The sequence below is a fragment of the Labrus mixtus genome, chromosome 7 (genome assembly GCF_963584025.1).
Source record: "Labrus mixtus chromosome 7, fLabMix1.1, whole genome shotgun sequence".
Lineage (NCBI taxonomy): Eukaryota > Metazoa > Chordata > Actinopteri > Labriformes > Labridae > Labrus > Labrus mixtus.
Window position 1 is genome coordinate 6,633,829 of NC_083618.1, and position 22,875 is coordinate 6,656,703.

The following is a 22,875-nucleotide window of genomic DNA, read 5'->3' on the forward strand; positions in this document are numbered from 1 at the left end:
AAACAAACACATGATCTTGTTTAAAACAAGAACAAATAAGAATCTGGTATTCACTGAAAGATAAGTCCACAAATTAATCAATGTACTTGTTTCTGGATGTGAACTCAAATGGACTTTATTTCAGAAAGGGGTCCAAACTGATCCATCATAACCCAATATATTTCATTTTAATTCAATGTATCTTTCATCCTTGTCAACACCTGGTGGCAGATAGTTCAGACTGTCATATACGCAAAGCAAAGCATCATGGTCGCCTGTCTTTCTAGAGGAGGGAAATAGGACTCCAACAGATGTAAATGTTACATGACCTGTGTTGGGATGACAATGTAAGCCTATTTCTCAATTTTACAGTATATCATAATAATGTTTTGTCTTCAGGAAGTTGATTGAACAGCCATCATGCCCCTTCAGTCTTCAGTGATGACCCAACACAGTGGCATTCAGATGTTGCTAAATGCAGACATCAATAGGCATTTAATCAGTCCACAAGTTCCTAAAGTTTGCTACAGCGTGACTCTATCACACAAACCACAACAACTGTTAAAAGGTACTCTTCTAGCAGCAGCTAATGAAGCATTAAGTCAACTATCTAATTAAATGGTTAACCTTGGGGTTGTAAGCCTAACCCAAGTGACATCACTTGGGTTAATTGATAAATTTCTGCCATTTCAAACTGCTTTCTTTATACCCTTGTTTTAATAATTGCATTAACAGCTGCCCCCTATCATTATATAATGTGACCGACAATTAAGCACACAAAAATGGCCTGGGACTTTAAATTCATATTCCAGTGACTACTCTAAGTTATGAGTATTTTTCTCTGTGTGACATAGGTAATATATAAGGCACCTCCCACCATCTGTCAGTCTTGATGCCATCCAGCAGGAGCCTGAGCTCTGTCCGTGGATAGTGCATGGCTTCATCCATCCCATTGAGCAGGTTAACTCTCTCATGCTTTTGGTGGTGGAGCTGCTGCAGCTGCTGAGAATGTGCTCTGCTGCTCCACAGGACAGAAGGGAAGCTTCATCAACAGCACACAGGTTTCCGACATGGCACGCTAAGCGCACGATTTCCACACAAGAGGTAAGAGTGCAGTTTTCCTTAAACGTTCACGCGCTTTGAAGCTGTAAAGAAATCAAATTTTATGCCGCCATTTTTGTTGTAAAATAAATTTAGATGTAAATTGAGCAGCCGCTTGGCAAAGCATTTTGCGCACAGGTCTCCATCAAGAGTCCATTATCTGACCAGGTTTATTATCTGACCAGTCGATTTGACCAGTCAGTTCTTCATTAGCCTATGTGTAATAAAGATGTGCTTATCAATGTCACAAACTAAAAAGCCTGTCAACTTTTCAAAATGCATCAGTAAAACTTTTACGCAGTATATTTTTTAAACCAATAACATTATATAGTTGTAGCCTAGTGTTTGTAATCTGTATAATCTTCAAACATTGTGTTGGTAATGTACATTATTTTTACCTTTATCTTTATTATTTTTTTTTTTTTACAAGAGTGGGTACTTGCATTTCTTCCGTGCAACCTGTTTGGCACTCAGAGGTCCAAGAAATATTGATTTAGCCGTTGAATCAGGGTTTTATTAGAAACAACGGGCTGCATGTGGGAGTAGGTGCTTGACACGGTAACGGGCTCTGAGGCTGTGTTTCTCCCACGCTCCTCAGGGAGTCCTCGCTGCAGTCCGCTGGAAACATCCCACCATGCTTACTGTACATCAAAGCCTGGTTGTCTGTTTGGATAATCTTTCTGTTTTCCATGTTTTGCATTTGAGTTATGATATTTGTGCTAACATCCAAGGGGAAAAACAACCCTTTAAGTATTCTTATATGTATTAAACCTCTCCCATTTTCCTCACTGCCCATTAGAGTCCATTTCTTGATTAATTGTGGCTCCAACAAAAAAACTGCAACTTCAATTTATTACATCAAAATCTTTATCATTAATTTAAGGATTAAATGAAGAGGAGATTCAAATCTAATAACAGTACCTAACAACTACTCCATTGTTTTACCCAAAATAGTAAACAGTACCTCCACCCCACCCCGCCAAATTCAAATTAATTAGTTAATCAATTAATTATAATCATCATTTGGTTTCATTCAGGTCTTCTTTGAATTATATCATCCAAAATGGGGTCAAACCAAACCAGTCAATCAACATCTTTTTGAGAGAGGGCAAGCTCAATGATGTTATGGTATGTTAGCTCACCATGGCACATCCGATATCTACCGGCAGCTATCAGCAGCTGCAAGTGAACAGTTGGTAGCTGCTGCCTACCACCAGATGGTATTTCTGGTACCTTAACAGGGCACTTATGGTAGCTAGCAGGAGCTTCAATGGTAACTTCGCTACAGTAGATACCAAGACCTGCTAGAGCTGCCACGGAAATTCTGGCAGCCTTTGGACAATTATTTTAATTAAATGTATTTTTCATTTTATGAGGATTTTAATGACCATGGGTATTATGGTAGCCTGCCAAAACACACCCCAAGAAGCTACCGCTGTGGTTCTGGTAGCCGCACGCAGCTATTAACACCAGCTCCCAAATCATCTCCCAACTATAATAATTGTATTCTTCTAAAAATTAATTTGCATTAATTTGGAAAGTGGTGACAAAATCAGAATGTTTTGGGGACTAAAACGACTAAAATTATTACAAAAGTGATTTAATAAAAACAAATAAATGTAGAAAAAAAGTATGTAGCTTGACATGGCAGATATTGTAGCTACCGGGAGCTGTAATGGTAAATAACTAATAATAAATAACTAGTACTAATAGTAAATAACTAGCTTTGCTACTGAAGCTACAGAGACCTGCTACAGCTGATGCAGAAATTCTGGCACCTTCTGGATTGGTATGACCAGGGTATTATTTTTGTGGAATCAGTTTGCTACCTGCTACAAAAGCTGCCACTGTGGTTCTGGTAGCTACCACAGCTAATCTTTAGAGAAATAAAGTTTTTGTTGAGGACTAATAGAAATGAGAATATTAGACGGGCATATCAGACAAACATTAACCATCAGAGGTTTGTCAGACGGGGTAATGCTGCTCAGAAATGTAGAACTGCCAACCCTCCTTACCGGTAGTCTATTTCATACTCACACAAACCACATGCTATATTCACCAATTTCAAGATTATTTATCGTAAATATAGAAACAAATCAAAGACACATTAAAAGAGACAAATTAAGACTGTAATAATGAAACTAAATGCAGACGTAGCAGGTGAGATGAGGAGTAATGGATAAGGGAGGGGTTGGATGAGAGAATGTGGAGGTGGAGGAAGGCAAAGAGAAAAAGAGAGAAGTCTTGATGAAAGCGTTTGGGTCTGAGCTGTTGCTCCTCTGTGGCGTTCCTGCGTTTTGTTGTGGACTGCTTTGATTGTGAACATAAAGGAGGGAAGACAAATACAAATCCTGCTGGACACATGCAGGTGTGTGTGTGTGTGTGTGTGTGTGTGTGTGTGTGTGTGTGTGTGTGTGTGTGTGTGTGTGTGTGTGTGTGTGAGACAATACATATCATCATGCCATTTCCATCTTACTGGCTCCAGTTCTTAGATTTTCCTCTGCTTGTCTAATTCTGCATTTAAAAAACTCGTGAATTATCCCCGAGTGGCTTTCTGTACAGGATCTGTCAGCTGCACTACACCTTTTTACTTGTCTCTATTTCCTTTTTCCCACCTTTTCCCTTTTCTCATCCTCTTCCCCACGCTCAGGTTTTCAATTGATGGCTTTTTCAGCTCTATATTTTTTCTGGGCAATAAATAATTCAGGTAACAGGACATGACAAAGGCCCACAGCGTGCCTGGGTGCTTCGCTCAAACCTGAATTGCCTGGAGTTTGGAGAGTCCGTCTGAATAATGGATTTGTTTCCCAATACCGAGTGTATTCTGGTCAATGACTGAGATAGCAAAAGGTGCACTTGCGGTTAAATCTCTGATTTGTCCTAGCTGTCATTTGAAGATATTCATACATAAAAGATAAGTCTTCTGAAAAAGACAAGTTTTTGCTTTACTTTACTCTCCCTCATAGCTCCTCGTTGTGTATTTCTCGACATTGCCTGCTGTCCTCCTCTTCACCTCTGTTATAAAACAAAACAAAATATTTATGACTTGGAAGGACATGATAATTGGATTTCTGCAAAGAAGGAATAGAAGTTGTTTTTTTACAAAGGCCACAATTAAGGGCTATATAATCCCTGGACAGAGGCTCAATGAACCAATCAGAGAGAGGCGGACCCCTAACCCTTCATGTACCGTCATTGTTGTAACGCAGCTGTATGAGTATTTTTGGTATATTGTAGATGTTGAATTGTCTAGAGCTGAAAGCATGTTCAACTTTAACAGTGAATAAAATCAGCACAGACCGTGACTGATCACACTACATTCACCCTCATAGATGTGCATGAACGTTCATAACTGACGTTGAAAATAAATATTTTAAAAAGCAGCATGTAAATTGACCATGACTACGTTTTTAAAATGACTTTTAAAATGTGAAAGTAAATATGATTAATGATGATTAAAGGTTCTATAATCTTCACAGAGGCACAGATGCTGTGTGTGGTGTGCCTGTTGTTGTCTATGCTTATAAGAAATGAGCCCTCATTCATACAAAGTAATCTTTTCTTAATAAGCTGAAATGCAGTTATAGTCTATTCACCACAAGTGCACAATAATTAAGTGTGCAAATGTTTATTTTGCTACACTCTGTGTGTCTTAAACATGTACACAGTTGGTATGTGGGCAGTATTGGACTTCTATTTATACTATCCACAGTGCTCTCCACAGTTATGCTAATCTTTAAAACTGTAAAGATATAGTCATTGTAGTAGTGGAGGGTATTCAAAGGTCAAAGTCATGCATAAAGAGTTATCGTGTTCGAGGCAGACATGCGAAAGGGTGATAGATTCAGTAGGGAATTCTGTATTCAGTTTGTACCTTACATTTCATCTGCTGGCAGAAGAAAATAATCCCTAACATTTACAACCCTGTAATATGTTCCATTGTTGCTTTGGATGAGACTCCTCTCTGTATTCATCTTCAGCCACAAGACCACTCAGACTCAGCAGGCGTCCTGTTGTACAACTGTGTGTGTGTGTGTGTGTGTGTGTGTGTGTGTGTGTGTGTGTTTGTGTGAGGCATGTGTAGTACTTTATAGGAGTATGTGCCTCTCCCAGGCTGACTGTGCTGTGGCCCAGCAGTGGCCTGCAAGTGTTTTGCTCCAACATGACAGTCTCCATCATGGAGCAGCGCCTGGAGTAAATGCTCACAAAAAGCTTGATGTCTCAATAGGGAGTCTATGTACACACAGAAAGACACACATAAATATGTGATTATGGTATAGAGGGAGTGAACATGCTCTGTGTCCTCATGTTGACTCCAGCCTAGTTTGTTGTTACTCACCAGCTCTCTCCCATAACTGCAGAAGTGTTTCTGTCATTGTGCACTGCTTTTGTCTGCTAAAAACCAAACACTTTTTTACACTGTTGTAATGACTGCAAAATCCACCCTCAACTACTGGATTCAAATGTAATTATAAACACTTCATTATTTGATTGTGAACGCCCATACTTTGCTGAATGACTTGGTTCCTTCCTGCTTCCACATTGACTTCTTAATTTTCAACAGCACAACATGACAGAAACTTCATACTTTCCCCACAGCATCACTCGGTTCAGTTGACGCTCTGATTAGATTTTTTGTTTGGCACCTTGCTGCATAACTTTGCATCTCAATTAAGTAAAACTGATTTACTTCAAACTTTGTTTAGCCTGTAATGCTGTATGGAGTTCAATAAAGTATCAGAGGCTGATATAATGTTAGTTTAATGACATAGCTTAAATACTTCTAGAAGTTAGTGACTCCTTCTTCCTTCCGATAAGTACAGATGTAGATACAAATACTGGAAAATGCACACAGAAGTATTCCCATAATAAAACTGACATCAAAAGTGTCCCCTTTATTTTCAATGTACCTTAATGTACATTCCTGTCTTCACACGCTATATGTCATTTTGACAACCTGTTACATCAGCTGGTCTCACAGGAATAGCAAGATTATCTTCTCTGCCATTCATCTTTCAATCGTTGTGCTGCTGCTTCTGGGAAATACTGATGTGACTATAGCTGTTCAATTATACATGCTATACGGTCTCTTGTCACGTATTTTCTGGCTCCCTAGCCCTGAGTTGGGAAAGGTTGTGAAGCATCTCTTAAAACTGTGTGGAAAATGGAAGCTCTGGATGCTGCATCATTTGGAAAATTAACCCTCAGTTTCTGAGGTTTTCATGTACTGTTAAAGGGAGGGGGGTGGGGTCCTTAATATTATCCAACACATCTCCAGGATTTGGGAGTTGCTTCGTGATGAGGTGTTGTAATTAAAGTCTTTATTGTGCTTGTCCTCAACTTGCATTGATTTCTTGTGTTTTTCAGAATTACTTTCTAAAGCCCTCAGGGACCGAACTACATTGTTGCATTCAAGTCTGTTTCACTAATGGGGCCAATAGTGATTCATACAAATCCAAAGCGTTCTTTCTTTGTGAGTTCTCTGTGTTTTTGTTGAACATTGATGTAAAGTCAACGACACATTTCTATCAATCAATCAATCAATCTTTATTTGTTCAGCGCCAATTTTCAACAAATGTTATGGCTTTTAAGGTAGGATTTGAAAGAAGTCATCACCTTATCGGCACCCTGTTGAGTTTTTCTGTAAATTAAAACAAATGGGGCGCTGGTGGCGCGGTGAAGGAGGCCTTGCTCCTCCAAGCAGGCGGCCCAGGTTCAAATCCCACCTGTGGGTCCTTTCCCGCATGTCATTCTCTCTCGCTGAATCTATACCCTGTCCTATATCTCAATTAAAGGCACAAAAAGCCCCCCCCCCCCAAAAAAAAAAAACCTTACTGGTTGTTATATTATCTACAAAGACCCAACGTTAATCCATCATGAGCACAACATTTAGCAAAGTCACAGTGGCAAGGAAAAAGTTCCAGACTCATGATGAACAGCCATCTGCTGAACTGTGCTGGACTTGAAAAATGGGACAGAGTGAGTTGCAGGAATAAGGAAAGTGACAGAGCAGCAACAACAACAACAATGGATAAGATAGATTTTTAGCTATGTCAGTGATAATGGTAAAAGTATGTGTAGTATTTGCAGTAACAAGTATGTTGATAGAGATTCACTTTAATATTTGTATTCATTATATTAAATGAAATGCTGATATTATTTATTGTACCTCTTAGATTAAAATGAATATTTCTGATGATAGATTTAAGGCTGATATAATGTCTATCATTTCCACTATTAATCTACTTTATGGCGTAAAGTATGAATCTATAAAACAGTCAAATAAAAACAACAGTATAAGTATGAACATAAACAGAACAACAATGAGATGCACATTAAAGAAACACAGGTGTAATGTCAAGTGCCATGCAGCAACAAAGGAATATCTAGATGTATTTGGAAATATCAGGCATCAGCTGCAGCCAGAAATGACCAAGAAAACACCAGTTTCAGCAATTTGATAGGTTTTTAATGTAGCGGCTTTGAGTGAGTCCCTGGCCAGTCGAAAGGGTTCCCAATGAAATGTTTGTCTTTTAGAAACAACTAATTTGAGCGTCAAACACTTTTTTTCTTAGATTCTGGTGTTTGATTTTGTGAGACTGAGATTGTAAGACTTTTTTTCCAGCTACATATATTGAGATGTGAATTAATTGAAGACATTTCACAAGACGAATGCAGGGTGCTCTTCATGTAGAGCTACAATTTAACATTAATAATAGTAACTGTTGGTGCTGTACAGTCTATATTTTTCCAGCACTTGCCCAGCCCTGTTCTGGCAGCTCCAGCACCAGCATGGACATGTTGACGGAGAACAGGTAGAGAGGTGGTGTTTGCTAAGTGTTTGGCACGGCTCAGGAGGCAATATTCTCCAACTCAAACAGAGTTATCTATAAACCATCCTGATACAAAGGGATTATAACATTAAGGCCCTAACCAACCCTACACAGTGTGTGCCCCATGTAACATTACGCTTATGAGCTCTTTATGATAAGCAACTAAACTGCAAATCAACTCGTCCACTGTTGTAGCCAAAGCACCTGAACAATGTGCTGCTGATCATTTAAAAACGCATATTTAATATTTAAATATCCACATACTTAATGCCTGCCTCGATCATCCAGATGACATATCTGTGGCGGTTGCCATGTCACATGCATGTTCACAGGCAGGTGATGCACACACTCTGTAGCAGAGCGGCCAATTAACTATGAGCTTTGGTGCAAGGAGGTTAGATATGGAGAAAAGTGTTCCTTTAGTATCAACAAGCAAAAGGTTACAGCATAATAAGTTTCAGTTGATTCGCTTGACATGGCATGTAATGAGACTATAGTACACACACACATATTGAAATGTTGGAGAAAAGGTTGTGTTTTAGCTATGGATTATTAAGAAAGGTAGTGAAATATACTGTACATTCAAAGGTTAGATGAGAGGATAGATACCAATGTCATGTGAAGTAGATTTATAAAGCTGGAGCCAGAAGCCTGTGGACTTGGCCTCGGCATAATGAATGGCTTCCTAACTAAATCCACTACCTCCAAAGCCCACTTATTATTTAAACACAAGAGCTCTTTTTGACACACAGAGTTTCTTTTTTGGTTGATAATGTGAATCACCTGACCAGCGAAGACAACAACAAAACCATAACCAAGTCTTTTCAAAGTTGTTTTTCCTCGTCAGATACGTGTTTATTGATACGCTTTAGAGGTGCAGGTTGGTTTCCTTTATTACCGGTGGAGATAACCCAGCTATCTGATTGCCTGTTTCCAGTTCCTACACTAAACTGAGCTAATCTAAGATAAGACAAACTAACAACCTCCTGGCTGCCAAATTCATAATGAACAAGTAAGGGCATGGGTTTCCACTCTCTCTTTCACTCTCTCTCTCTCTCTCTCTCTCTCTCTCTCTCTCTCTCTCTCATCCTACTCTCTTGAACAAAAATAACAAGTGAATATCCCAAAACAACAAATGTATTTCTTCAACCAGTTTTTCAGATTCATGATTCAAAGTGACAAATCCGAAGTGTGTATATCACGCAACTTCCATCCTCCAGGTTCAACTTAAACTGGAGCTCAAGTCGTCTTGACTTGAACTCCAGTGTCTGCTGTCATTGCTCTCACAATCGATCTCCTAATGTGTCAGAAGTAAAGGCAGAAGGTGTTGCTAAAATGGCTCTACCATTGATTAAAGTCATCACCTTGGTGTGACATTTTACCGGCTCTCTGTATGTCTGGGTCTACGTGGCATTATTGCCTTGCACAAGGTTAGAGAAGGTCACTCTCACACATCACCTGGAGCATTCCCTGGTGAGCTTCTTCCACTCGCAGCGACTTAATTAGGAAACCTTTAGAGATGTTCTTGGTTTCACATTCACCACCTGACTCAAAGCTACTAATCAGGAGTAGTTGTGCAGCTTTCTGACAAGGTTTCATCGTGATTTCGAGTTGAACTGAGCCTTAGACAGTCTAACCTGGTGGCCCTGAGGTCAGTCAGACTCAGTTTTCCAAAGTGAGAGAAATTCCTAATAACCTGCTGAAACAGCGTGAACATGGCAGAGGCAGATGGGGCATTTTGGGCCACAGCTGGGTCAGAAGAAGGATTGATTTTCCACATGGATATCTCTTTAGACTCCATATAATAAGGTTACAGAAAACTAATTTAACTGCACTTTTTGTCGAGAATTACCTCTAAAAAATAAGGTTACAGAAAAATCAAACCAAAGCCATCACTCTCTATGTAAAAAATATACAATGGCTCAATTGATGACTGGCTGCTGAGCCATTGATCCTGATTACTTTTCTCTTTTGATTTTTGAAAAAAATAGAAATTTGTTCCACCTCCCTTTCCTTGTGCGTTAAGAGTCTAACCTGTGCAGTCATCATGCAGCTTTTCACTCAGACAATCATGAGCAGAGTCTGTTGGGACTAAAGCGGTCCGTTGGGTACCGAAGGCAACTAGGAAACCGGCAGCAGCCTGGAGAGGTTGATGTCATATTTTAGAGTGGGAAAAAAAAAATCTGCCACCTCTGCTCCATGGGACTTATTGTTTACCTGAGCTGCTGGCTATGTCTCTTTTCAACTTCCTTCCTATCATGCTGTGTAATCTGTGTCCGCCTTTTAGGGAGCATTCAGATTTGTAACTTCCAGGTGATGCCTGCACTCTTTTGACAAGAATCCATTTCAGTTTTTCTCCGGTCTCCATCCAGACAACCCCGCTTTGCTCCTTATCTGCCCTCTCCCCCAATTCCAGCCTCTGATGAAAATCGGAATGTCTGCTCACGAACGGACCAGCTGGAAACCTGCAAACTGAGAGAGGGGCTGCAGGTCTGTGCTTGTGCACACCTTCAGTTGTTCACTGTATGCTTTTTTTCCGAGCCCCTGTTTTTTCTACACATTACAGTTCCCACTGTCCCCTCTTTATGTCGCCTTATTTTCCCGTGAGATATTAACTATTAACTTATAAATTGTTCCTCATTCATTTAGCTCATGCTGTAGTGCTTGTTTCCATAAAGTCTAATATTTGTTTATATTACTGAAAATAGACAAAGAAGAGTGCTGTTGATCTGAGGGGCTTTCCATTCCCAGTCTGCCATCTAAATGCCCAGGAAGAACAGCAACATTTGAAAGTCAAACAGACTATGTTACACAGACTACAATAGGCAATATTTAACACATCACCTTTTTGCAACACTCGTAGAAAACGCTTATTCAGTTCATACTAAACATCATATGCCAGTAAGCCTAAGTGTCTTCAATTGCATGCGTCTCTAATATGAGTGTTGACAAAAATCTTAAATATCAGAATGTTTTTGTCTACATTCTTTGCTTCAATCCCAGTGATTTTAAAACATTGTTTTCTACAATTCTACAATTCACTTAGCAGACACTTTTATCCAAAGCGACGTACATCAGAGAGTAAGTACAACACAAGCAAGGATCTAGAAAAAAGCAAACAAAGTCAGTAAGAGCAAACGATCAGCTTTCAGTCTGATTGGACACACAGGTGCTGACAGGAAGTGACCAGAGGCAAAGCACAACATTGAGGGCAGTTCTTGAGAGCTCTAATCAGTATAGAAACCATCTTATAAGTCGTCGTTATCAAACAAAAACAATCGTCATTACCATCATCATCATCAATAATATGAGACCATCATCATTAAGTTAGTAGGTATTCATGAAAGAGCTGGGTCTTTAGCTTTTTCTTAAAGGTGCAGAGGGACTCTGCAGATCGAATGGAGTTTGGAAGTTCATTCCACCACCGGGGGGCAACAGAGGAGAAGAGTCTAGTCAGAGACTTAGGACCCTGTTGTGAAGGTTGGATCAGACGCCTTTCATTGGCAGAGTGTAGTGGGCAGGAGGGAGTGTAGACCTGGACCTGTTTTCATGTAAATTAAGACATCCCATAACATTTATTTATAACTTTATTATCAGGGTATTTAAGTTTTCTGTGGTTGGCGTGTTAAATCTCACTGACTATATTCTTTTCATCATTACTCCTACACATTGTCAAACTTGCAAACAAACAGTTATCAGTAATGTGTCCTTACTAGACCTTCATCAGGAAAATACTGACAGTTAAACTAATTAAAACGAAACTGAAAAAAGTAACAGTCCACTCTACTACTCTACATATCCTGCTGCTATTTAGACAGAAAAGTTCATATATGCGTTTATCTCCAGCAGACTGGACTACTGCATTTGTCTTCCAGCAGCACATGCTCTGGAGTAAAGCAGAGGCAACATTACTCCAATCTTAAAACCTTTACATAAGTTACCTGTCGGTCAGAGACTTAAATTAGTCTTATCTGTCTGTGTGGTTAAAACGCATGTTCCTGCCAAGTCCCTCAAATCCCCTGATGCAAACCTCTCGATAGTTGCTGAGGTCAGGAAAAGAGGAATTGAAATTAAGGATTTTTAAGTAACCCTGCATAAAATACTGCAACAGCCTGAAAGACACAAAGACAAACAATTTAAACTAAAAATCTGACCTCTTCCTTTTTTCCAAATATTCATTTTTGGGCTTTTAATGGAGAGATAGGACAGTGGATAGAGTTGGAAATCAGGGAGTGAGTGTTGGGGAATGACATGCAGGAAAGGAGCCACAGGTGGGACTCGAGCCTGGGCCGCCCGCCCGGGGTACTGCAGCCTCCATACTCATGGCGCACGCACTAATCACTGCGCCACCAGCGCCCCTACCCCTCTATCTTTTTACTTGATGTTTTTTTTTTGTGTGTCTTTTCTTGCGTTTTTCAGTGGTAATGGAACATGTTTTACAAGCTCTTTGTTTTGTAGTTGAGAGACTTAAACATATCTACTGTTACACTGCCACCAGCATGACATTACCAACGAGCCAGGTGTCATACACTTCAAAACTATAGCACCTGTGGCCTCATTAATCTAGGCCCTTGTGGTGGCGTTGCCGCGGCAACAGAAACTGGGGAGAACTGCAGAAAGAGTCCATCGCTTGACTGGATGTGCTATTGCCAGAGAGGAGTTGTGAAGATGACGGTTGAGAGTTGATTTGCTGTGCTGTTTGTTTTCTGTGCTTTTTACTTTTGATGCAGAAATGTTCACCTCATGATCTATTCAGGGGAAAGGAAGCTGTGATTGTAATCACTCAATTGATTTCCCACAGGTGCAATCACCTTCCAATCAATGACTGAGGGACTGTTTGACACAAAACCTTTAATCTTCTGGCTGTCAATACAGAGAGATGCTTTCTGTGTGCAAACCAACACCAACAGGCTCTGTCAAACTGCTGCAGCAAATAACAGGTGTGAGCTGCAGCACTAAATAAAAGCAGACAACACTTTAGACTTTACCAAATGTTACGATACTGACAGCAAAGTGCAGTCTTGTGCTTGTAAACTTGACAATGTTTGTATTTTGTTCTTTCCAAAATGTCATTAGTAGTTACTAAAACTGATAAAAAAAAGGCACCAAACTTAATCCCCAAATACTTTCAAATAAATAATTGGATCACTGTCGTCCTTGAAATAGAAAGAGACAGAAAAGTCAGCACACTAAATGTCCTTCAAGTTTCCTTTATCTGGGTAAGAGCAGATGTGTTTCAGCTCTAGGCCTTCATTAAAGCGCTGATCGCTGATGAAGGCCTAGAGCTGAAAAGCGTCTGTCTGCAAGCCAGTTTCCCAAAATGCAGCGCAGTCCTTGTAATGTGTGAAATGTGCATCATGAAAACTTAAAGAAGTTGTTTTAACAGATAAACTTAAAGCTCATGTGAAGAGTTTTAGCTGGTCATGACAGAGGCTGAAATGAATACTGATCCCTTTTTATGACTTACAAAAGCAAACAAGATCATGATGGACAGGGCTGACATCCCTATATTTGTTTTTAATGTTTGTAAATTCTGCTGCAGTTATGGTGTTAGATGAGACGATTAACAATGCCCCTCCAAAATAGCCTTTGTTTATATTTTCCAAAGGGAAGACTTGCATTGAGCAATACATTTTACTGTTAAAAAAAATGCAGGATGAGATTTCTTCATCAGAAAACATGACTTAAACATGGATAGCACAAGATCAGCCAAGAGATAAGAGGTACAACTTTGTCTACATGGCTTACTAAAATTGACACAAACCAAACATAAATTCTCACAGGAGCTCTGAGTTGGACTGGCTGACTGTTATCTTCTCAATGATTCTTTTCAGTTTTGGATATGACACTTAAAAAAAAAAGTGATTCGAACCTCACATCAATTCTTAGTCTTATTTTGCTGTAGATATTTGAATAAATCACAAGATTTGATTCATCTGGCAGGGCAGTGAACAAGCCTCTGTTGTCTTTTGAATATGTGTTTCTAGTGATCCACAGAGAGGACTGTTGATTAGCTGCTGGTCCGATTGCTGATTCATTCAATTTACACGTTCCCCTAAGCTCCCGTTCACATTAGTGATGGCCCATTGTGGCATGCTGCGGGTCTGACAGTTTGTGAGCGGGTCTCAGGTGGCGACTGAGCCAAAATCTTAATTACACATACTGAAAGGAGACAGATTGTAGGCTGCAGGTGATAGACAGATAGATAGATCATTGTGCATGTGTGCATGTTGGCATATTTGTGTGAGTAGCATGTCTGTCCATAACAAAGTGTAAATCCACATTTTACAACTTTAGCAGCTGGCCGTGGTCATCTCGCGTATGGCTTTATGGTACTAGTTCACACACCAGCCTTCAGTTTTAAAAAGAAGCCAGTTAGGCGGTATCTGTGCGGGTTTGATGCAATGACTGAAGCTAGAGGAAGAGGACGGAGATGGATGAAGCTCAGAAGATAAAAAGAGAGAGGGACCGGGAAAAAAAATCAGTGTACATCCATGTCATCATCTCATGTTTAGTAGCTTTACCGGGTGTAGAAAGTCATCTCATCCAAGTTATGTCTCAGCTTTGCAGACAAATAAATCAATACATCCATCTTATGCCAAGAGTTCATCTTTCCTTGTCAATCTTCAAATTTGCTTAATAACTTTGGAACCATACAAACTTATCACAACTAGTATAATAAACAACTGTCAGTTGAATATACATACACCTACTCCACATTCAAACAGTTTGCAAACAAAAGGCTGAAGACGCTTGCAGAGTCATTTTTGCGCAAAATCTGGTAATGTTACTGTAACTTGTCAGTCGACATAGTTGTTTACCTCTCGCAATGTCTTTGTCGGCTTTGCACCATCTGCTTGTGAACAAATGCATATTGTCTAAGAAGGGGTAAGGGGTAAGAGCAGTATGAGACTATAGGAGAAAATGTGTTTGATTCTCTCTCATCTGTCTGCATTGTGTTCCTGTCTCCCCAGTGCTGTCACCAAGCTGTTTGTCATCCCTGCATCATGGACGCTCAGTCTGGTGCATCATGGGAGCTCATCAACAGACTGACAGATACAATATATAAGGGCTGACAGGTCGTCATGGAGACGGACACCACCACAGGTCCAGCCACCACAGGGTGGGTAGGGTCATCGGCCGGCCTGGAGGGAATGGGAGGAGAGGGCTTGTCCATCAGTCCTGCGTCCTGGTACATGCCGTACTCGCTTGGCTTCCAGGTGTCACTCACCGCCTTCCTCATGCTGGAGCTGGTATTGGGTTTCAGCAGCAACCTGACTGTGCTGGTGCTCTACTGCTCTCAATCTAACTTAGTGGACTCTGTGAGCAACATGGTGACTGTGAATCTGCACGTGCTGGATGTGGTAGTGTGTGTGCTGTGTCTGCCCCTCACTCTGGTGGTTGTGCTGCTGCCTCCAGGACCAAACCTGGCCCTGCTCTGCTGCTTCCACGAGGCCTGCGTCACCTTCGCCAGCATAGCCACAGCCATCAACATCCTGGTAATCAGCTTGGACCGATATGACATCTCAGTACGACCCGCGAACAGGTTGCTGACCACACGTAGAGCAACGCTGCTCCTGGCTGCTGTTTGGGTCACCTCTGTGGCTGTGTTTTTTATCCCATTCTTGGAGATGCAATGGTCCACCGGAGACAGAGCAGAGGAGAGAGGGCAGGAGACACCTATGTCGTTTTCCTCTTATGGTGTCAATGGCATGGTGGTGCCAGCGTGGCGTAACCAGACTCTGCTGTGTGTTGGCGGGCAGGGCTATCACACAGACCTGGGCATGTATTACCATCTCCTTCTGCAGGTACCCATCTTCTTTACCACAGTGGCGGTCATGTTGTTTACCTACTCCAAAATACTGAGGGCTTTAAACATCCGCATTGGCTCCCAGATGAAGAAGAACCAGCGGCCCAAGGGCCCCTCCTGCAGAGAGCACCGAAAGAAACAAAAGAAAAAGAAGGAAGGGCTCAGAATGAATGACGGCGAGGATAAAGGAGGGGAGCAGTGCACCATGGATGCTACCAAACAGCTCAGCCATCCCCCACTCATACATTCACCTTCCCCAACCCCCACAGCCACCTCCCCTCCTGCCCTGTCCTCCACTGCCCCGCTGGTGACCTCAGACTCAGGTGCTGCGACTCCTATGCCTGCCACCATGGGTGTCCAGGCCTCTGTGTCAGCCATCATTGCCCTGAGGCGGGCAGTGAGGCGACACAGGGATCGCAGAGAGCGGCAGAGGCGGGTGTTCAGGATGTCCCTCATCATCATCACCACCTTCCTGGGTTGTTGGGCTCCCCTCTCTGTGACAAATGTACTAATCCTGGGCTTGGGCCCCAGTGACACCCTGGTCAGCGTACGCCTCTGGTTCCTTGCCTTGGCCTACGGCACCACCGTGTCCCACCCTTTGCTCTATGCCTTCACCCGACAGAAGCTGCGGCGTGTCCTTCGTTCAAAGGTTAAAAAGAGGGTGGTGTCCCTGCTTCAGGTGGATCCGTCTCCAGGGGGCACGGTCATACACAACTCCTGGGTGGAGAACAGAAAAACCAGCCGGCAGGTGCGGCTAGAAGCAAGCGAAGGAACTGACCGCTGCCTGGCAGAGGTCCTGTGAGACGGACACACATGGGCATAGACTGTATAATTAAAACCAGAAATGAGTCACTGGTGTGTTCTTTTATGAAACTCACTAGTGCATGACTCCAGTTTAAGAAATGTGAAAAACACATTTCTACCTCTGGGAGGTGTTTCAATAAAACCAGCAGTAAAGGCTTAACACAGCTACCATTCACCTCAGGCAGCAGTGGCAGCATGATGCTGTCGTCACTGTGGTGTGCACAGCCTCTACATATGAAGAAGAATATACAAAAAACAAACAAGTGTATATAGGGTGTAGATAGTTCACACACTCTGTCATATAAGGAACTGTTTACATATGAATGATAGCACATTCTCATAGCGGTGCTTACATCTCTAATGCGATCTGAAAACAACTCACCGGATCTGATGCAGCTGTAAAGAAATGTTGATACAATTATACACTCTGATAATTACTCTGATCCACTCCTTGAATGTGTTCAATATTGTATCTATCTTACTTCTGTTCTGAAAGCTTTATCCGATGTTATAGTGTATTCAGAACTAAAAGAGGAACATGTTGGATACAAACAAAGTGAGTACATGAAAGAAGACAGAATATAAATCAGTCATGGCTAAAGAGACTCTTTCTATAGAGAGAAGGTGAAGAACAAGTCAATGAACAATTACAGGCTACTTTGGGATTTAGATGCAGTTTTACTTTACAGTAGTAATTCAGAGGGTCAATTTTACAATGTGTCTTTATAAAACCTGCAAAGTTCTTTCACATACATGTAACTTTTTTGTTCCCTAATGTATAAATTTGTTTAAAATCTTACAGATGTTTCGGGAATACTACGTGAAAAAGGTTGAGACTGCTGTTCAACCTGTTCATTTCTGTACTGCAAACATGAAGCCACAGCCAGATTAATTAGCTTAGCACAAAGACTGGAAACCAGAGGACACATCTTCCGTGGCTCTGTACAAAAAAACACCTTTAACTCTTGTTACTACACTTTATCAAAATGAATTAAAAACAGATAACATATTGTCCTATGACAGAGTTAGTCTAGTTGTTTCCCCATGTGGTGAACTTGTGCTAGGCGAAGCGCTAAACCTTATTCTGACTAAAGTGAAGTTAATACATAATCGAATGTCAAAAGAATTATAACAAAATCACCTGAAGTAGCTAGTGGGGATGACACGTGGCAGACAAAATAAGTAGAAAAAAGTTTGACGTCATGCAGTCCAGGTCATCACAAAGAAATCAAACCTCAAATTGGCTAACTTTACTTGACACCTCTCTGAGTACATTCTCATCAACTATTGACTACTGACAACCTAGTGATGAATAGTATTTTTTATTGCACTTGTCTGTTGTTTTGAAAATATTTTTTATTTTAGGTGTCTTTGTGGTTCAGTTTTGGGCTTACAATGTTGAAAGGATTATTTTTGAAACTTTTCAATAACACTTATGTACATATATGTGAATATTGAGCACATGTGAGTTTATTATAGAAGAACTCTACTGTCACTCAGCCTCTGTTTAAATATGGACTGACTTTTCTACATTTGAGGATTGATTCAGATTATGTGTCCCATAGTTTAACTCAACCTCAGCAAACCAGCAACCACAAGAGAGTAACTTTCATTTTAGCCCAGACTAGTGTTTGTTGTTGACTGTGATCTACCTGCCTGTGTGTTCACTGCTTTTAGTCTGTACTCTGAGTGGTGCTCAATATAGAAGGAATGTGATTTCTCTTTCTATTTGGCACACACTCACACACACACAACGGATGCGTTTCTGAATGTAAACACAACAGAAACGTGCGATATACTGTATTAAATGTACACCAACTATATGTCATTGTTCTTGGCTTTCATGGTGTTTTATGTGAACGTGTTACCATGCAATGTTGGAGTATAGAAATAAATATAAAATACTATGTGCATTTGTTCCATATTTGTATGAATCAACAAGGGATGTCTTCTTCACTGCAACATAAGATACTTTTGACCAAAAAGCCTAAGGCCAGAGATTCCCATGGCTTTACGGCTTAAAAGCCCCAGCCTTGGGTGTCTCTGTGCTAACTGCATTTTCTCACGATGAGAAACTTAGTTGCAAAAAACCTGCTGTGATGGGAACAACATGAAGATAATGTACTGCTCTGTCTCTGAAGCTCACATGATTTTTCACTTGAAACATAAATGGGCATGCACTGCAGATGTAAAGAACATTGAGTCCTTCTGGACACAGTTGTACATTTCTTCCAATAAATCAACATACTTGGGTTTGACATTTATAATGATTGTCATCTCATGCTAATGCCTGTGCTCATAGAATAATCAGAAAGCAGCCAGTAATAAAGGCTACTGAGTAGGTGGTGCAATGTGTTAATGTATTAATTTTAGCATAGTCTTATTACTGTTGGCATTGTAAAATCAAACTCAAAGGCTGAACTATGTTTATGTTCTGTGTTGAGAATAAAGCCATACTTTGCCGTTTTAGTGGGTGAATCAAAACATAGCTTCAAACCAGCAGTGTTCAAGCCCTGCCCCATCCAGCGACTTATAGGTCTACTGCACGCACTAGAAAAGCTGCCAGCATGATTTTTGAAAACTTGCGTGGGCTTTGTGTTGCGTGGGAGTGATGCGCTCCAGACCTCTGCAGAAAGGGTCATATGTGGGATGAAGCCTACAGGGCAAACCAAGAACAATCAGACCAATACTTCTTCCTTGTATGATAGGCTATTGTTTATTTACTTTTGCATTTCGTGAGATACTTTCAACACCAAATACTTAACTCCAGATCATAATTTATGATTTATTTTTTCCACAAAATGAAGGACATCTTCAAATTAAACGCTATATATAACTCGCGGGGGGGCCTCTATCGATATAATGTGATATTACACTATACTGTAACGCGGGCCGAAATAGCTCAGTTGGGAGAGCGTTAGACTGAAGATCTAAAGGTCCCTGGTTCGATCCCGGGTTTCGGCATCCGAATGAACATACTTTTTAGTGAACTTGTTGTTAATCATAAACCCTGGATACCAAAGTTTTTGAAATTCGTGTGAAGCATAGACTGTAAATAAGAAGTATCAATGCTTGTGAAGCCCCGTTTTTTTGTGTCTTTTCCCTCAGTAGCTGTCACGACGATGTCCCGCCCCTCCAATCATCGAACAGCTTGTTACGAATCGTTGCACATTTAGAAGACACACAACCAATCAATGGCCTCCATTATACTTCGAGACTCTACATTCGTGGCGTCCAAGTAAGGAACCGAATTTGTTACAATACCCTATTAGGGAATTAAATCAGCCTCTTAAAGTATGCTACAATAAATTGTTAAAAGAATGACGCGGTAAAGATCTAAGGATAAATACATTTTTAGGCTAAATAAGAATCCGCTTTGCTGGCCAGGTACGCTACAGATAGGCCATACACGGAATTTTACTCGGGTGTTTTTTGGAATTTAGTTTAAGTGTCATTTTTGCTGTCTGGAACATCATAGAGTTGACATTACCCCGCAGCTTTGACATTTAAAAAAATAAAAATAAAACTCTATGTTCCCACATTGTGAAATTTAGGCTATAATTCCCATTATTCGTGAAAGTGTTTTGCTGTTTAAACCGGCAATAGGCTTCTGACATTTTTAGTTGAAAGGTCTGTGTGATATAGGCATATTTGTTCTCTGTTTCCTCTATGACCTCCTAAAGGCAGACTAAGGCTTAAATGTGTCTCTTTAGCTGCACAGGGAGTGACAGGATGGAAGTTTAGGACCCAACTTCAGGCATACCCCCACAGCAGATACAGCCTTACCTTCACATGATATGCCAACACGCATAATAGGTCTACTATGAATATTAATTTTCTTTGGTTGGTATGTAAAAAAAAATCAGAAATAATATAATTTTCCTCCTTTTCTTCTCTCTGTTTTCTCTCAGCTCTCAGGAGGAAACCCAGCACTCCCTGAGCTCGCCCATGTGTATTTTAATGCTTTAATGATGCTTTGCTGTGAAAAAAAAAAAAAAGTCTTAATGTTGGAGCATCAAGTTCTTATCTGATCTGAAGATGCATGAGGTCAGAAGCACCCATGGAAAGGACAATTGCAGGCCTGAAAAGTATAGTCTCCTTAAAACACATTAATTCAAATACTATTTCAAATGAGTTATGCTGCAGTTGAACCAACACTGCATGTCAGTCTTTCAGCTCTCTTTTTTGACTGATCGCCTGTTGTGCAGGCCCTTTGCAGATAGCTTTTGCCTGATCAAATATGACTATGTGGCCATCAGCAAGAACGTTTGTGATGGTGACTGAAATTCAGCTCTTTGTGCGTAACCACAGGATCATGTCCATGGAAAACAAGGTTCAACATGAAGCTTCATCAATGTGTTGTCTACTGTAGAATTACATCTCAAATAAAAGCTGAAGAACCTCATAACAGCTTTTCTTTCCTCGTCCTTATCTTACAGCTTATCTCTTTGTAAGATAAAGGGGGATAGGGCTAAGCTGTTGCAGGCCCCCCAGCAAATGGCTGCCCTCTTGGTGAGACAAGCTTGTCATTCTTAAGCATCACTCCCCAGTGCCTCCTGCTCGGCCATCCATCCTGTTAGACCCATTGACCCTGTAAACACAATACACATTCACTTTTATGGATAGGATAGGATAATATAGAGTACTTAGAAGCACAGGAGATGTATTTGCTGCTGCTGATCTGAACACTCCTCCAAGCAGCCAGACATGAACTGAACTGGGGCATAGGCCTCCCAGAAACAAAGCTGTTCTGATAAACCAAGTCGCTGCTCAAGCAACATTTGCTCAGACTGCTAAACCCATTAATGGTTCTTGAGAAACTTGCCTTTTGTCATAATGAGCGTATCCTTGCCCTGATTGTACATCTTCCCTAAATGCTCATATCAACTCCATCATCATGACTGATTTGAACTTTAGGATTTGGACATCTTAACTTGAACAAGTAGAGTTAAAGGTCATTGTTGACGTAGCTCTGGTCTTGGGCTCTGTGTTGGCAAGGGCATGTAGGCTATTTCAAACACAGTGCTCCTAAATAAAAAAAACAAAAGTAGAATATGCATATAGCCTAAATGTAAGGAGTTTAGTGCTCAACTCTAGCTTTGAGGCTTCGGTTCAACCTGGGTATAAAACAGTGATATGTCTTTTATCCGCATTTTGGAAAACACTGTAAGTATGAGGGGAGTGTAGGTCTATTTTCAGATATTAAGCCTACCTAATATTTGATCCTAATACTTTAATATAGCCTACCGTTTACATTTACATTTCACAAATATATTTTTCCCCCAATGATAAAACAGTAATAGACAAATGTCAGTGGGACATGAAGTACATTATCCGAGGCAAGACCGTCCTCTGGTGGTCACGTGGTCAAATTGCATATGAACGTCATACAGCAAGCCGAAATAGCTCAGTTGGGAGAGCGTTAGACTGAAGATCTAAAGGTCCCTGGTTCGATCCCGGGTTTCGGCAGTGTGTCTCGCTTTTCATGCCAGATAGTGGCCTAACTATTTCAGACGCGCATGACATTATACAGGAAAGTAGAGACGCATTGGATAACATGAGAAGGAGACACGAGTCAGCCAGAACTGTCATGTAACACATAGGCTGTACATTGCGTCTTGTAATTTTTTCAACCAGCATGCTGTCTTATACCTTTTTAACAGGCTAATAATAATAACACAAATTGCATTGGGCGGGTTTGGTTACTGACATCACGATGTCCAGGTCAACGTTTGTAGCTGCTAGGACATCACCTGATTTCAAATCTGGGAGACAGTCTCTATACTAAAGACTAAAACACTTCAGTGAAAAGACGTGGGCCTGCTTGTGGCTTGTTTGTGGTCACATCTCACTAATGATTATAGCATACAGCCATTGTTGTAATGAAATGTAGCCTATAATAACCCCTCAATAATCAGTTATTTATTAACAAATACTTTGCCTTTTTTTTACATGACAATTTGATAAAATAGCGACTCTTTTGAAGATAAATTATTAATTTAGCCTGAAGATAAGTTAACTTAGCCTACAGATTAATAGCCTATAGTAAACAGAAGATTATACACACTGCTGTGCTGAATCTACTTATTCGCTTATGCCATAAAATTGGGTTAACATCAATTAAGCATTTTTTCTAATTTGATGATTTTAATTGTGCCTGATTTCTGGAGGTTCTGCATCACCATCAGCACCATGGGAGAGGGCCCAAACTGCTTACAATGTAGGCCTATTTAACTTGCTTTGAAGTTGATAGTCTGCTTATTTCATGACTCAAGATAAGCATCCCGAATGTGCTAAAGTAATGAAGCTTTTCGATAAACTCTAGTGACAGTGCTTCTGGGACACAAC

General features: G+C 40.7%; 1 protein-coding gene and 2 non-coding genes across 3 annotated transcripts; all 3 read left to right on the plus strand.

The window, feature by feature from the left end:
• The first annotated feature begins 626 nt into the window (after positions 1 to 626).
• LOC132977638 (G-protein coupled receptor 22-like) lies at positions 627 to 16,611 on the plus strand. The gene is made up of 2 exons (XM_061042374.1): positions 627 to 1,083; positions 14,888 to 16,611. The coding sequence occupies exon 2, from the start codon at positions 14,999 to 15,001 to the stop codon at positions 16,523 to 16,525; it is 1,527 nt and encodes a 508-aa protein (XP_060898357.1). The 5' UTR covers positions 627 to 1,083; positions 14,888 to 14,998; the 3' UTR covers positions 16,526 to 16,611.
• A 2,807-nt stretch (positions 16,612 to 19,418) lies between these two features.
• Positions 19,419 to 19,491, plus strand: trnaf-gaa (transfer RNA phenylalanine (anticodon GAA)). The gene has a single exon. It is a non-coding gene; the product is annotated as a tRNA-Phe (tRNA).
• A 2,432-nt stretch (positions 19,492 to 21,923) lies between these two features.
• On the plus strand, positions 21,924 to 21,996 carry trnaf-gaa (transfer RNA phenylalanine (anticodon GAA)). Its single transcript has one exon. It is a non-coding gene; the product is annotated as a tRNA-Phe (tRNA).
• The last annotated feature ends 879 nt before the right edge of the window (positions 21,997 to 22,875 follow it).